This window comes from Brachycentrus maculatus, unplaced genomic scaffold (assembly GCF_059751285.1).
Source record: "Brachycentrus maculatus isolate JH-2025_06_01 unplaced genomic scaffold, ASM5975128v1 h1tg000165l, whole genome shotgun sequence".
Lineage (NCBI taxonomy): Eukaryota > Metazoa > Arthropoda > Insecta > Trichoptera > Brachycentridae > Brachycentrus > Brachycentrus maculatus.
Genome location: NW_028280918.1, coordinates 167,520 through 183,269, shown reverse-complemented (window position 1 = coordinate 183,269; position 15,750 = coordinate 167,520). Strand labels below are relative to the sequence as shown.

Sequence of the window (15,750 nt, the reverse complement as noted above, 5' to 3'; positions counted from 1 at the left end):
ATGAAATACAAACGAAGATTGTTTGCAAATACAGATTCTTGTAGTGTTTTATTCTCTCTGCCTACGCCTGTGGGAAAAAGCGCGTTGGTTAATAAGTTTTTTAATAATAAGTTAATAAGTTGGTTAATAAGTATTTTATATATATATATATATATATATATATATATATATATATATATATTTATATATATATATATATATATATATATATATATATAAATATAGATATGTATATAAATATACATATATATATGTATATATATATACATATATATATATATATATATATATATATATATATATATATATATATATATATATATATATATATATATATATTTATACATATATATAAATACGTGTATGTGTGTGCGTGTGTATGTGTGTATGTGTGTGTGTGTAAAATGTCGTGTAGATATCTAAAATCCATCCAGAAGTATGTATAATTACCACAAAACTATAAAATAATTCATATCAACATATTTTTGAACCTTTCTGAATATCAAATAAATTGCTTTTGTAGTTATACTAAAAATAGTTCTCAAAAAAGTCGCGTTGAAGACATTAATTGTGTTCATGACATTCCCGCATAAATTCCTGGGCGGTTTTTAACTTGTCACCATATAGTAAGCGTATACACACAGCCGTAAAATAGGTTTTTTTCTTATTAAAACTGCGCAAAGTAACGGCGATGCGCCCCTGTAAATAATAAGTGTGCGGTAACTCATACAATCTCGGATGAAACCCAAGAAATTCATATTAAAAAGTAAGGATTTTCTTGCGATTCTTTTGCCGAGCTCTACAATATTACAATACGAGAACCTTTTTCATTCGAAAGCAGTTTTGCTCCGGTATAAAATGTATTGTGTCTCTTAGGCATCGGTACAGATACGACGGCATAGTAGCAGAAATAAAATATAAAGAATTTTGTACCGATTCGAGACTACAAACTAACAAACTATATAGTGAAACTGCTTGACCTCTCGGCTTTTGCAAGTCTAAATTTATGCATTGTGATTCGTAGTATGGTATACACAACGTACAGATTTATATTATAAACACATGCTTTGTTCCAAATCGTTGAACAATCTTGAATAGTTTATTTGAATTTATTTTGTAATATTCCACATAAAACAAATCAAAATGATTTATTTTCGTGTATTCTACTCGCAAATTTTCTAAATAATAACAAAAAACTATAATATAATGAATTGATTCGGTAGTCACTTTGAAGTAATATCTATCCAAGTTTTTCTTGGGAAAAACCCACCTTGGTATTTACCAAGTAAAACTTAAATTGAAAATCTTCTAAAGTCACTCACTGATTGCTTAGAATTTGTGTGCACAAAGTTGCATTTGAATACCACCTGCGACAAGTGTTTTTATCTGTGACAGGAAAAAAAATGTTCGTTATAAATATGAATATAACAAAATTGCCTTTGTAATTGTATTATTAGGTTTATAACAATTTCCAAAGTCGATATTTTAGTTTTGTTTAGTATTAGACCTGAAACCAAATACGAGTTGGTCTAAACTCTAGCACTAACTCACCACTTGTATCCAGATTGATTACAAATAACATAGCCTCGCAAAGCTAAACCGATGTGGATTTACAATAAAAATACTTCAATATGTATTTATTTAGATTAACTTATTAGGTTTCAACTCTGCCCAGATTGATTGCAAATTTTGTTATTCAATTTCGTTGGAAGTAAGTTACGAAATAGGGGAGAAAGGATTACGTAGATTGCAATAGAAATGACAAAATAAATAATGCCTTCAATTTAAACCCTTCGGAAAATATTTATTATAATATGAAGGGCCGCTTTTGGCGAGATGGATTTATGAGAAGGAAACACCTCTTGAGTGAGAAGTGACGGAAAGGATATATAAGAAAAACAAAGGCTTTACCGCAAATAGGGCAGTGGAATTATTCTTCTGGGAAACTGAAATTATTTTCAGGAAGGCAGAGCTTGCAGTCATATATCTTACTCGCCGTTTCAGCTAAATTCTTTTATAATTGTTTAATTTCTTTCAATTCTACCACATGCTTGTTAAATTAGTCTGTATTTTATTACTCTGTATTTTTTGAGATAATAAATCAACCAGAAAACAGATAACAAAAGAGAATATCTAATTTTTGCTGCTATATTATTTTTTTCATTATTTCAATACAATTCGCATACATAATTTATAGTTTTTCGGTTAAAAACGACAAAGTACCTTAAATTATATTCGGTTTAATATTTCATGATATATTATTCGAAACGTTCTGAATTCATAATCATAAATATGTATTTGAAAATAATGATACTGGAAATACAATACATAATATTTTTTGGGTACTTGTGAATCAATTTATTACCTGTTAAGATATTTTTTGAAATATAATACAAAATAAATTTAAGCTATGCACCTTTTACAGTTATTAAAATAATAAAATTTGATATTCGATGAAAACATTAAAATTTTATTTTATTACAAGATTAAACATTGAAACCACTACGGCACCATCGCATCAAACATTAACGTCATCACATTGAAAATTGACACCATCACATTAAGTATTGACACCATCATGACATCATTAAATCGAGCATTGAAACCATCATGACATCATCACATCGTACATTGATACTATTAAAATATCATCACATCGATCATTGATACCATCATGACATCATCACATCGAGCATTGACACTATTTTGACATCATCACATCGAACTTTGACAGTTTACATGCAATCAAATACGCCATGGCCAAATGATACATATGTAAGAATTGTTTTCGCGCATAGCTGATTGTCTGTCATAAATAATAATTTGTTGAATATATCCACTGTGGGGAGTTTGTCTCGATGTTATTTTTACTATTGATTTTTTGGGAAACAATAAAACTATTAAATAATAACACATTTTCTCGTACCACCCCAACAAATAATATAATACAGAATGGAGTGAAATAAATTATATAATTTTTTACTAGTTTTGTTGTATTTAGGGTGTAACGTACAGTTTTAAAGATGCATTTTTTTAAATGTTTTATAGTAATTTCAGTTTTACAAATCCCATTTTATGTTTTTAAAGAGATTAATTTTGAATGAGCTCAAACCTTTGTATACTAATACTAGATTTAATTATTGATAACAACCCTTTTGTGGAGTAATATCTAGTATCTGTGTACAAAGACTTGAATATATGGTACTCATAATATCGTTACGGATGTACATTTTTCTAATTATGATTTTCACATTATCCTTTGCAGATAAGCAAAGGGTGGATTCTGGGAGCTGAGCTGTGTGACATGTGGACTTCGAGTGACGTCCTTTGCTGTACAGCTTCTATTCTTCACCTTGTAGCCATTGCGACTGACAGGTAACTATACATTCGCTTAACAATGCTGTTCCGAAATTTACTTTATACAGAGTTATATTCTCTTCTTATCGTTTGAAAGCTTTTTACTAGACATGGCGATCGAATTATAGAACCGAATCATAAAAAGTATGTTGAATACTTGATTCGGTTTTTATGGCGGAATAATTAATAGCCCGTAACTTAAATTTCTTTAAACCGTGGTAACATTTAATGTAGTTAACGTTGTATTGAAAAATAAGTTTCTCCAAAATAAATAAACGGTTTTGAATAGAAAATAGTTATTTAAAGGGAAGGAGTCAATCAAATTATTAAAACATATTTATTCACCAAATTCCAATACGTATTGTAAAAAAATGTGCGTGGACAACACGTGTGGCTTCTAGCGCAGTCTGACGCGTACTGACTTTGTATATTTGGGAGTACAGCCTTAAATTTGATTAATTAAAGCTAATAATTCCAATCACTTCACAAATTTGTTCACGTATTGCGTAATTCATTTATATTGTGTAATGTTTTATTATATTAATGTGTGCATTTTTCCAAGAACCTTTGACAATTTGACATCAAATACATAAGCTGATAAAATAAACTCAGAAAAGTTACGAATGCCATTCCAATCGGGTAATTGAAAAAGTAACAGTCAACCATTAGTCACATCTCTAGTTTGAAAGCTTTTTACCCTCTTTTAAAGCTGTAATCAACTGTTTTAGTGCCGAGATTATTTTTTTATGTAGTTTTTTTTTTGGAAAAATGATCCATTTCAAATTGAGTACAAGTTATTGGGGCGAAAACAATAGGTTTTAACAAAAACAACGAAAACGTGAATCTGTTTTTATTTTTTTCTTAAAAGGTTTTTTTTTGACAAATTGGTTTATTTGAGAATATTATTGACGAATCGAAACATATGTTCCGATTCGTGATTTCTTATGAAATCACGAATCGACGCACGATGCTACAAAACCTTCTAGCTCGACCGTGTAAATACACTGGCATCATCGTCGTTATATCGACGGACTTGCTTTTGGTTAGTTTACCAAAGTCGAAGTATCGATTCTCAGCACTCGGTAACGGTAAAGGGCTTAATTTTTTCATTGTTTAATTTTTTTTTTCAAACTTTCTGTGCATTGGATTCTTACTGTGAATCAGTATATTCCAATCAACAAAAAGTAAACTCACACGAGTGGTAGAGTTTTGATTACCTTATGTTAGCATAAAAGAGCTTTTTAATTAGTGGGGGATAGTATTCTTCCAAGTAGGTATAGACGATTTTACAGCTTTATCGCATAATATTTCAAAAAAATAACAAGCGTTGTTCATGTTTTTATTATTTATGTACACAAATTGTATACATTTATTTAAAGAACAATTACAAACAAATTGAAAATATTTTTTTTTCAAAGACCCATCAAGCTACCTTGTGTTTCTTGTCAGTGGAGTTCTTTTTACGTACATTTTTTTTTGTTTTTATCCATTTTAATCTAATACACACAAAAAAGAAAGAAAAAATTAATAATATAAACTATGTTACGATTTTCATAGAATTAACTCTTGATCATTTACCCATTCCTTATTTCGCCTTTGTTCTATATTTTATTTTGACCTCTAACCTTCAACCAATATATCGTTCCAAAATTAAAAATGTTTGGAACGATATATTGCAGTATTCCAAATATTTATTGTTAATTATTGGGACTATCAAACCTTCGTTGTGGGTAAACATGTTTGATTTTTTTATGTATTTCTGTGTTTTAGATCTTGTGGTTCTATATTTGTTTTCATAAAGTATATATTTGGGGATTTGTATGATATATTGCTTAAACCCACGAACACTAGAAAATTAAACATAGTAACATGTGTGTCATCTCTTTTCTTTCTTTTCTATTTAACCAGACTGAGCCACAATAACGCGTGGCCGGATACAGCTAATATTTACATAAGAAATCGAAAGAGCATAAAGCGATAGTCCTCCCGCCTTCCCTCTATATATTTTGCATAAAGCACTTGCTTAGTGTAACTGGCTGTAAATTCGCCACTGACGGTTTCATTTTTTAGTGTACACCGAGAGATATGCATAAATCTCGTCATTCCGCTTATCCCGATACAATCCAATACGTATATTTTCCCTGGATTCTATTATCCCAAACGTCCCGGAGAGAGATATAAATTCGAAACGGAAGTGAATGGTATATCTTTGGGAGGAATTTGTGTTTTTCGTTCCCGGTTTGATTAATTATCCGGCCGGATATAATATGATTACTTTTCTCTCACACACTCAGCTTGACACAGCGGGATATATCGTAATGAAAGAAAAAGATTAATGGATTTACTATTGTTTTTTTTATGTCCTAATTATCACATCTCGCCGAGGTATCAGGTGTAATCAAAACTGACCCAAATACTTATTTGATTTATGTATATATATATATATATATATATATATATATATATATATATATATATATATATATATATATATATATATATATATATATATATATATATATATATATATATATATATATATATATATATATATATATATATATATATATATATATATATATATATATATATATATATATATATATATATATATATATATATATATATATATATATATATATATATATATGTGTGTGTGTGTGTGTGTGTATATACCGTACTTGAAGTCAGAGTAACATAGGTGTAAGGTAGTAAAAAATATACATTTTTAATATTCTTTATTTCAATAAACGATTTTCACATGTGTGTCTGTATATGAACATATACATTACTTGAAACGGATAAGCCTATTTAGACATAGCAGCAACTCACATACAAATTTCTTAATAACAATAATCTCATTCAAATTTTAAAATCTAAAGTTTTTCATGTAAACTGTGTTTTTGAATGAGAATTGTGCATTTGTAAATAAATGAATATTCTTGAAAACTTTTATAAATGTAGGAAACCCATTATGTACCTACGCTTTTACAAATTTTGTACAGATTTATAAAATTTTGACGGAGCTATTTTGTGAGCGGGCTATTTTGGCATGACCCTGTTGACGGGTCACGAAGATACGTACGTAGGATGCCCCTTTGTTATGCCGCTAAGCCGTTGAATTAAATGTTCAGAAAAACCATAAATGTGCAGTACTCCACCATTGAAAATAATTCCCTCCAAATCCCTACGATATTATAATACACGAGTAAGAAAATATTGCGTTTTTTTATGTTTTCTAATTTATCAAGCATTAATCCCTTGAGAATATAATCCCTTTGGCTTTGGTAAAATTACAAAGTAAAGAAGTATATCATACAAAACGTGAATGTTCCAGGGAAATCGGAGAAGAAAAATGGAAATACAAACACAAATAAATATTTAATCTTAGGTACTCTGGATAATTTATTTTCATGTTTGAATTTATGTAATCTTGAATAAGGCAGAACAGCTCTAAATATAGCTTTTTCAATCCTAATCAAAATTTATTTCAATAAAATAAAATACTTTTGTTTTATAAGTATTTCTGTTACAACACCTTGTTATAGTTGATTGTACAGTAACTGGCAATTTACTGTAATATAATCCGTTTAAATAACAACAAAAAACGATAACATATTTCTTTACTGATATTTCTTGGTGGAACCGAATTTTACTATACGAGTATGTGGAGGTCCTCACCAAAAAGTTACATGCCCAATATTGCACAAAAAAATCTTTTAAAAACAAATCTGTTATTTTTACTGTATTCTATCGAAATCTTAATTAAAGTTGTGAACAATATTTTGAGTGTGTCCAAATACTTTCACAAATCTGTATTATCTCCAATTAATGACGGTCGTCAGCCCCGTAAATGTCCAGACTTCCATATTCTTCTTCATCTTTGATGAGATGTCAAAAAATAAAATAATGTTATGAAGTTGTCAAAACGAGACCAATCCTATGTTAAATCAGTATGAAATCATCGCATCAAAACGTAACAATTTTACAAGCTAGAATTCCTGATTACTTAAAATCAATTAAAATGGAAATGTAACGTTTTAAAGAGGACTTCTAAATATAACTGTATAATGCAGCTCCAACCAACCAACCGTCAAGCAGAGAAAGCTGATGTACTTCGGACACGTCATGAGAAATGAAAAATATCGCCTTCTCCACCTAATCATACAAGGAAATCATGAGGGGCGAAGAACTCAAGGACGCCGAAGGACATCATGGCTGAAAAACCTACGATAATGGTTTGGCAGAAGCACCAAATCTCTGTTCCGAGCTGCAGCATCTAAAGTGAAAATAGCCATGATGATCACCGATCTTCGTTAGAAGTGGCACAAAAAGAAGAAGAATGCAGCTCCAGTTTTAGTATTTTTCATTTTTGCCATCTCAAAATAGATGAAGAAGAATATGAAAGTCTGAGCTTACGACCGGCTATGGCTGGTTAAGTGATCACTTTACACACGTGACCATTAACGACCACTGTTCTTCTCCAGCCACCCTAATCACCTGATCTCGCTCCTTCTGACTTCTTCTTGTTTCCCAAAATCAAAAGACCTTCGGAATTATGAAGATTTGAGACGATTCCCGAAATTAAGGCTAACGAAACGAAACAGCTGAAAGTCTTCACAAAAGATGCATTCCAGGACTGTGTCCAAAAGTGGAAACAGCGTTGGGATAAGTGTGTGCGTCGTGACGTCCCATAAAAGCATTCACATCCCCAACGCACCGGGGATGTGAATACTTTGAAGGGGACCCGAACATGTTACTTCTAATCAAAGCACATTATTCATATTATTTTTTGGCACCTAAACATAGATAAAGAAGAAAATATATATTGGGCATTTACGGGGCTTACGGCCGTCATAGGCTGTTTTAAGTGATCATTTTACACAGTGTAACATTCACCAATTCTACCCACGATTGACAACCACACTACTCAAATTCTTGGAAGCTCTATTTATATGAATGAATTTTAAAACATTGTCGTAAGCCTTGTAAATACCCAGACGTCCATATTATTCTTCATGTATGTTGAGATGTCAAAAAAATTATATGAAAAATAACTCTTGTAATTAGAGATAATCCAGATTTGTGAACAAGTATTTGAACACACTCAAATTGTTGTATAGTACATTTCGTTTTATGACTTCAGTCTACGTATAAATTTGACAGTCCACGTTTCTTTGAAAAGAGACAAATGTAATAACAGCTTAAATTGAGTTACTTTTTACCAACATCGACAGAAAAAAATCAATGTTTTGTTTTCTCTCTTTTACGGTATAAACCATTTTTATTGCAGATTAAAACCACCGGACTTTGTTCACATTCAATTCAAATTTTCGTAGAAATTATTCTGCTGAAAAGCACCTCAACTCCGAAGGAAAATAGGAATGAAAGTCAATTTAATTGTTTTTTGTTTTTGTTTTTACTTTTATTGTCGGTCAGAAAAATGTGCTTTATCTTTTCAATAGTAATGGTACGCTTTTTATGCAATGAAAAAAATATTAACTTGATTTTTTTCGAAATGAATAAACATCCAAAGCCTATGTTTTATAGGCTTGTTGTCTGCATATTTTATCATTTTTATTATATCATACATATTGATATGAAAAATAATTATTTACTTATGTTAAAATACATCTTAATTGTGAAGACCCTTTCATGTGATATTTCGAGAAAATGCAGCTTTATAAATTATCTAATTAATACGTTACATATGAAAAATACATATCGCTCACTCCTTTCAAGAACGTCATAAATCAAAAATCGACAATTTTCAGTTGTGCATGTTTTCGGAATGCCCAGAAAATGTACTAGCAAAAGAGGCATATTTTTAACTCAATATTTACCCGCTACAGGGCAGAAAATGTTGATTTTGCATTTTGAAGAAAAGGTATTGTTTAATTATTTTTTTTAAATAAACTAAATATTTTTCAAATGGAGAAAAAACCTTCGGGCTTTACCTAAAAATATCTGTTCCACAGTAAAAAGATCAATAAGTGGCTTGATATTTATTTTTAATATATTGTGTTATATTTTTAAACTTTAAAAACGTTCTCCTGAAAAATCTAGTTTTTTTTTATTTATGACGTTCTTGAAAGGAGTGAGCGATATATTGACTTATTTATTACATCTCGTATAACATATGCACCCCCTGTTGAAAAGTCGTTTCGACGCTGAAGCTCCCTATAAAATATTACCCGCAATCGCCCGGTTCACGTAGGGATGACAATGTCGGAGGTATTTTCCGGTCGCGTGATTTTCCCGCTGCACAAAGCGATCGTAAATCGTCGGTTTATCATTGTTATGTTTATTTTGGCCCGAGAACGGGCATAAATCAGCAATTTAGTACCGGCAACTCAAACGAGGTGGCGCTTCCTTATCAGTTCCGTTTTATTGGCCCGTTTCTACATACTATTCCAACTTATTTCATAGAGAACCAAACTTGCGCCACTATGTTTTAAAACCAACCATGTCCAAAATGGATGAATTATATAAATCCTTTTTGTTTTCTAATTTAAACTATCGGATAGTGGTATTGTCTGAAAGCGTGGTGTAATGCTTAGATGGTAATGACCAGGGATTTTTTTAAACAAAAAAGGTACCGGATCTCACTTCATATCTAGCTTTTTACGTTTAAAAATTTATTCAAATATCATTTAAATATTCATTACAATACCATATTTTATCATTTTCACGAATTACATAAATAAAGATTGTAATAACGTAAGCACAAACATTGTTTCGTCAAATTGATTTTGAAAATGACCAAAAAAAAACAATGCAAAATCACTAATATTTATTTTCACCCTCCCCTTGGGAATCGAACCCGGGTCCTCCAGCATGGTAGTTAAACACGGTAACCACGGAAGCGAACAATAACAAATAATAACAAAAAATAAAATTACTTGGTTCGATGCATTCCCCGTCATTTTCAAACACCGTATTTCAAATACTAATTGAATTATTTTTTATAATATAACTTAAACTATCCGTTGCATTTTGAACCCTAAAAGTAGATATTTATATCAATATGCCTAAAATTTACGACCAGTTCCAACCATAACAAGGTATATTATTTTCATTAATTGAGTGCCGAATCAATTAATGAAAATCAAACGTGTCTTTATCTTCATGTTATATTTGAATTAACGGTTATATAACTCAAACTATCCGTTGCAATTTGAACCCACCTTCAGACAAGTAGAACTTTGTATCAATATGCTTAAAATTCACGATCAGTTCCAACTGAGTGTTTGCTTCGGATGTAGGAAAACACAATGTCAACACGTGCAATATTAATTGTACGAGTGGGTACTGCGATAAACTCTTGCTAGTGACTGTTTACCGTCGCAGTAATTCTGAAACTCTAAACTTGCAGACTCGGATTTCAAACAAACGTCATGACAAATTATTAGTCCAATGGTTACTTTGCATATTAAACTACCTGCACTCTACCATACACTGGACGTGGGTCGTTTGTGAACAACCCGATCTTAATAATCGGTTAGCAAAGTGATTATGTAACCGAATCCATATTTGCGTGAATCTCTGTACCGAACACTGGCTTACTAATTAATTTCTTGTTGATTCATTGAATCATTGATATTATTAACTTATCTTTGTAATCGGTTCACATACTGTGATTAAGTAACCGGATCCCTATTTTATTCAATCTCCTTACCGAACACTGGCTTACTAATTCACTGATTAATTTATCGTTAATTCATTGAATCACTAATAACTCATATTAACTCATTAATTTTTAACTCGTGGGACTAAGATCCAAACAAAATATCGCTACGATTTTTTCTAAAAGAAAGGTTTACCGATTTAAAAAATAAATATTTAAAGTCTTTTTCAGGTGTTGGCCATTGTCAACCTAACGAAAATTGTATATAAAAATTTCCAGTGACATTTTTTCGACTGACGTCGATAAGATTCGGGATAAAAGTTCCCTCTCGTTGGCGCGATCTGTCCGACGAAAGATTCATCGTTCAATTGATCTGGTCTTATCGAACGATCCGTTTCCTCACTTAATATAGTAAACCAATAGTGGATCTTACTCACCTCTACACCCATTATTCTAGTTTTATGATTTGTACTTTTGTATTTTGAACTGTATTTTTGTAGATTCATTAATTCAATAATATTGGAAAAATTGCTGTATTTGATTTTATTTAACAATTCCCTTTCTTTATTTAAAAATAATAATACTGAAATATTATATTTGTCTCTCCATTATGTTGCACATTTGAGATTATTTTTTAAAAAATATATATATTACTCATACAAATAAAAAATAAATTAAAATACATGTAAAACAAACAATCACAACCATCATTAGAATATGCCTTCAAATTTTCTTTCTCATTGCAGGTACTGGGCTGTTACCAATGTAGACTATATCCACACTAGAAACGAACGCAGGATATTCACCATGATCGTGTTAGTGTGGAGTGTAGCTCTCATAGTCTCCCTGGCCCCCCAGTTTGGATGGAAAGATCCAGACTACATGGACCGCATCACCCTTCAGCAGCGCTGCCTGGTCAGCCAAGATGTCTCCTATCAAATATTCGCAACTTGCTCAACCTTCTATGTCCCTCTTCTCGTCATCCTTGTCTTGTACTGGAAAATCTTCCAAACGGCCAGGAAACGAATCAGGCGGAACCGCGAGCACAAAGGACATAATGCCAAGAAAGCCGCGGTCAAACTCGATGTAGACGCTCCAGAAAACTGCGATAATCATTCGACAGTCAAGAAGAAGTTCCTCAATCTTAAGAAATACGGGAAGAAAAATAGATCAGCGAAAACAGCCGAAACCCTCGCGGCATCTTTGCTTCTAACGGAAGGGCAGTCCACTACGACTGTGGATACGGTCGACGATCTCCACGATGCCCAAGCGAGGCACGAACAGAAAACAACAGCGTTCACTATTTCAGAAAATGTAGCCACAACAAATTTGTCGAGCAATTCGCAAAACGTTCAAGTAGTCGGATCCACAAATGTTTCCCCGGAGAAGTCATCTACGGCAACCACCACCAACAACGGCTCTAACAGCCACCAGAGTCACATGAGCGACATAAGCAGGATAGAAATTTTGAACAAAACTCAAGGCAGCGTGACGTCTGCCATAGTAGAACGCACCGTGCCAGCCGAACATACCACCGTCCATACGGCACGCGAGAAAAAAGAGAGTCTAGAAGCCAAGAGAGAGAGGAAAGCCGCCAAGACGCTGGCGATCATCACGGGAGCCTTCGTGGTGTGCTGGCTCCCTTTCTTCATCATGGCCCTCGTGATGCCCATCTGCCAAGAATGCGTTATAAACGATTACATGGCCAGCTTCTTCCTGTGGCTTGGATATTTCAATTCGACGCTCAATCCTGTTATTTATACAATTTTCAGTCCCGATTTTCGGCAAGCTTTTGCGAGGATATTATTTGGTAGGCATCGAAGGAGAAGGCCGAAGAAATATTAAAATATTAATCCCTATGAAAACTGATGTAATAAAATATTCGTGGTTAAATGGTGATAAACAAAGAACATTTTCCATTTTCCATTAGGATATAATATGCAAATTTTATGATAGAATAATAAGAAAATTCCTATAAATTTACTAATTATTTTTCATGATATTTAATATTTACGTTTATAATAAGTTAATAGAAATATCACAATGTTATAAAACGATTTGTACATACAAAATATTTATTTTGAATTATTTATTTCACGTCAAGTTTGTCATGTCAATTGGCAGTAAATTTTGGCGTTTAGTAAAAACATATCTATAAATTACTAATATGAAGTAGGTATAATTTTTTATAATTGAATAGTTACAACAATAACTACATGATCTTACTATATAACTAATATTCCATGTTACTTTTGTAAATATAATGAATATAATATCACTAATTAATAAAATTGTAATTAATCACAATAGATATTCTATGACAACGAATTCCTAGTTGTAATCTCTTGTTAAAAATACAGTAGAAATGTTCATTACTTAGTGTAAATATATAATCTTCATGGTATGTAATAGATTATAATGAAAAGATGTATGTATGTAAATAAGAATCGCTTAAATGTAATTAAGAAATTGATAAGTAATTTATAATTTAATTCAATATTAAATATTAAGACAAATTCTTACCTCATAAGTAAGTTACTATAAAATATAATTATTTATGAGAAATACTAATAAATGATTAAATAAATATTTGTAAGATATTCTATAATATTTTCTGTATAAACATTCAGTACTTTTGCTCAATATTAAGTTTAAAATATTTAACTTTATTAGATGTTCAATGTTATAAAATTCTATAAGATTTTTTCACTATGCTAGTATTCCCTTATCGCATTAATTTCAACCATATATTATGAGTTAATAAAATTGAAGACTCGGATTCGAGAGCCCAGAATACCAGGTCTTCGATTTTGCTTCTTGCTTTTTATTTCAAAATACTTACAATATTCATTTTTGTAAAATGCTTAAGAAATACCTACACTTATTTTTCTTTTGAATACAATATATTAAAATTACTGTTAAAATCTTAATGTGCAATGGTGTTTTGAAATATACGGGACATATCACATCCCTCGTCATACTTGCAATGATAAATTTTCAGTCAAGAATACAATTAAGTAATATGTAATTCATATGAAATTATTTATAAAAGAATAGCCACTGTCGTACGCTAAACACTAAAATGCATAGTTTACGTTGGAATTTAAGTCAAAGTAACCTTTAAAAGTAATATCTAATCATTAAGTGTTATATTTTCAGCTTTCCCAAATATTTATAAAAATATATAAACATACTCATTGCTGTTTGAAGCATTTATTAAATGTTATGAAAAAAAAAACAAATAATAATATGGCAATATGTAATTTTGATGGAACAAATGCTTGTAAATAATGAAATAAAATAAACGCATTTAAAATATTAAAACTATTTTTTTATTTGTCAATTTTTAGATGCTGGGGCTTGGTGATTAGAATTGGTATTTCATTTCAATAAAAGAGTAGTTTTGTAAGAATGCCTAGAGTAAACTATTCTCCAAATTATATGTAAAGAATGTACTTTTGGGTATTATGATGAATGTGAAAACCCAGAAGTACATTCTTTACTATTGATAAGAGATAATTTCATTTAAGTAAAAGCATAATGTGTAAGAATGCCTGGAATAAACTTTTCTGTTTTATACTCCGTTATCTCGGAACATGGTTGTATGACTTAATGCATTCTGCTAGTATGCCTTCGATAAGTTATACCAATATCAAATTTGATATATTTCATATTTAATGGATAAAGGTAAGAATATCATACATATTTAACATGTTAGCGGAAATCTTCCATATGGACACCTGAGAGACCTTTTTATTGTTTGAAATATCTGCATGTTAAGCTTTTGATAATTCACATACAGAGATGTTTTTTATAAATAGAGAAATCTTTCAATCAATCAATCAAACCTTTACCCGCACCCCAATGGTGCATAGGGCACTGCATCATTTAAACGCAGTGTTATCTTGATCGTTACACATGAAGAAAATGTGGTCAGTCCTCCACTTCAGGAAATCAAAATATAACTATAACTCCGCTGTAATAATATTATTGCGGAGTTAAAGTTATATCCAGGGTAATATTGAATAAATATTTGAGTAAAAAAATCACCTATATAATTTGATCCCCCCCCAGGAATCGAAAACGGGACCTCCAGAACGGTAGCCGAGCGTGCTGACCATTACACTACGGAGGCGGACAAAAATTGCTTTCTTTAAAGATTTCTTACCAACCATATAATTGCATCTCATGCATTTATATGCTTAGTAAGAAATCTTTACCAAGCATTTGATTGCATGCACTCTGGTTGTACCTAACAGAGTATTGAACTCTGGTGCATATAATTGCATGAGATGCAATTGATTGCATGCACTCTGGTTGTACCTAACAGAGTATTGAACTCTGGTGTATTTAATATCACCCTGGACTGGTACAGAAGCGCAGGGCTCATCACCTTGCTTTCATGCAATTGACGATCAAGATAACACTGTGTCGCTACGATGCAGTGCCCTATGCGCCATTGAGTGCGGATAAGGGTTAAAAGAAAGGGTACCTAACAGTTTTTTTTTCTGTATAGAATCTAGCTTGCCTGATGGCAGTTGCGCTCATTTCCTAAATAATCAACACAAATTCGACGTCTATAGCAGTCAAATCTATGAATGTGACGATTCAATTTAAATGATTTTTATTATTGTTGTTTTTCAATAGTGAATTTCATCTTTAGGTTATAAATATTGGAAAAAACCCATTCAGGCAGAGTCCACAAAAATAGTGTTGAAATAAGAAAACACATTTCGTAGTATTTGTCTTATTTACAAATCTTAAAA

The 15,750-nt window shown here is 31.3% G+C and overlaps 1 protein-coding gene across 3 annotated transcripts in view; it reads left to right on the top strand.

Moving 5' to 3' along the window:
• The window catches only part of LOC148308462 (5-hydroxytryptamine receptor-like), a 196,449-nt gene extending 183,496 nt beyond the window's left edge, over nt 1–12,953 (top strand). For all 3 annotated transcript variants that reach the window (XM_088261675.1, XM_088261674.1, XM_088261676.1), the window contains exons 4-5: nt 3,266–3,375; nt 11,731–12,953. In XM_088261675.1, the coding sequence (XP_088117801.1) occupies nt 3,266–3,375; nt 11,731–12,829 (1,209 nt within the window). In that variant the 3' untranslated portion in view covers nt 12,830–12,953. The remainder of the gene's footprint in view (nt 1–3,265; nt 3,376–11,730) is intronic.
• Nucleotides 12,954–15,750: the final 2,797 nt, after the last annotated feature.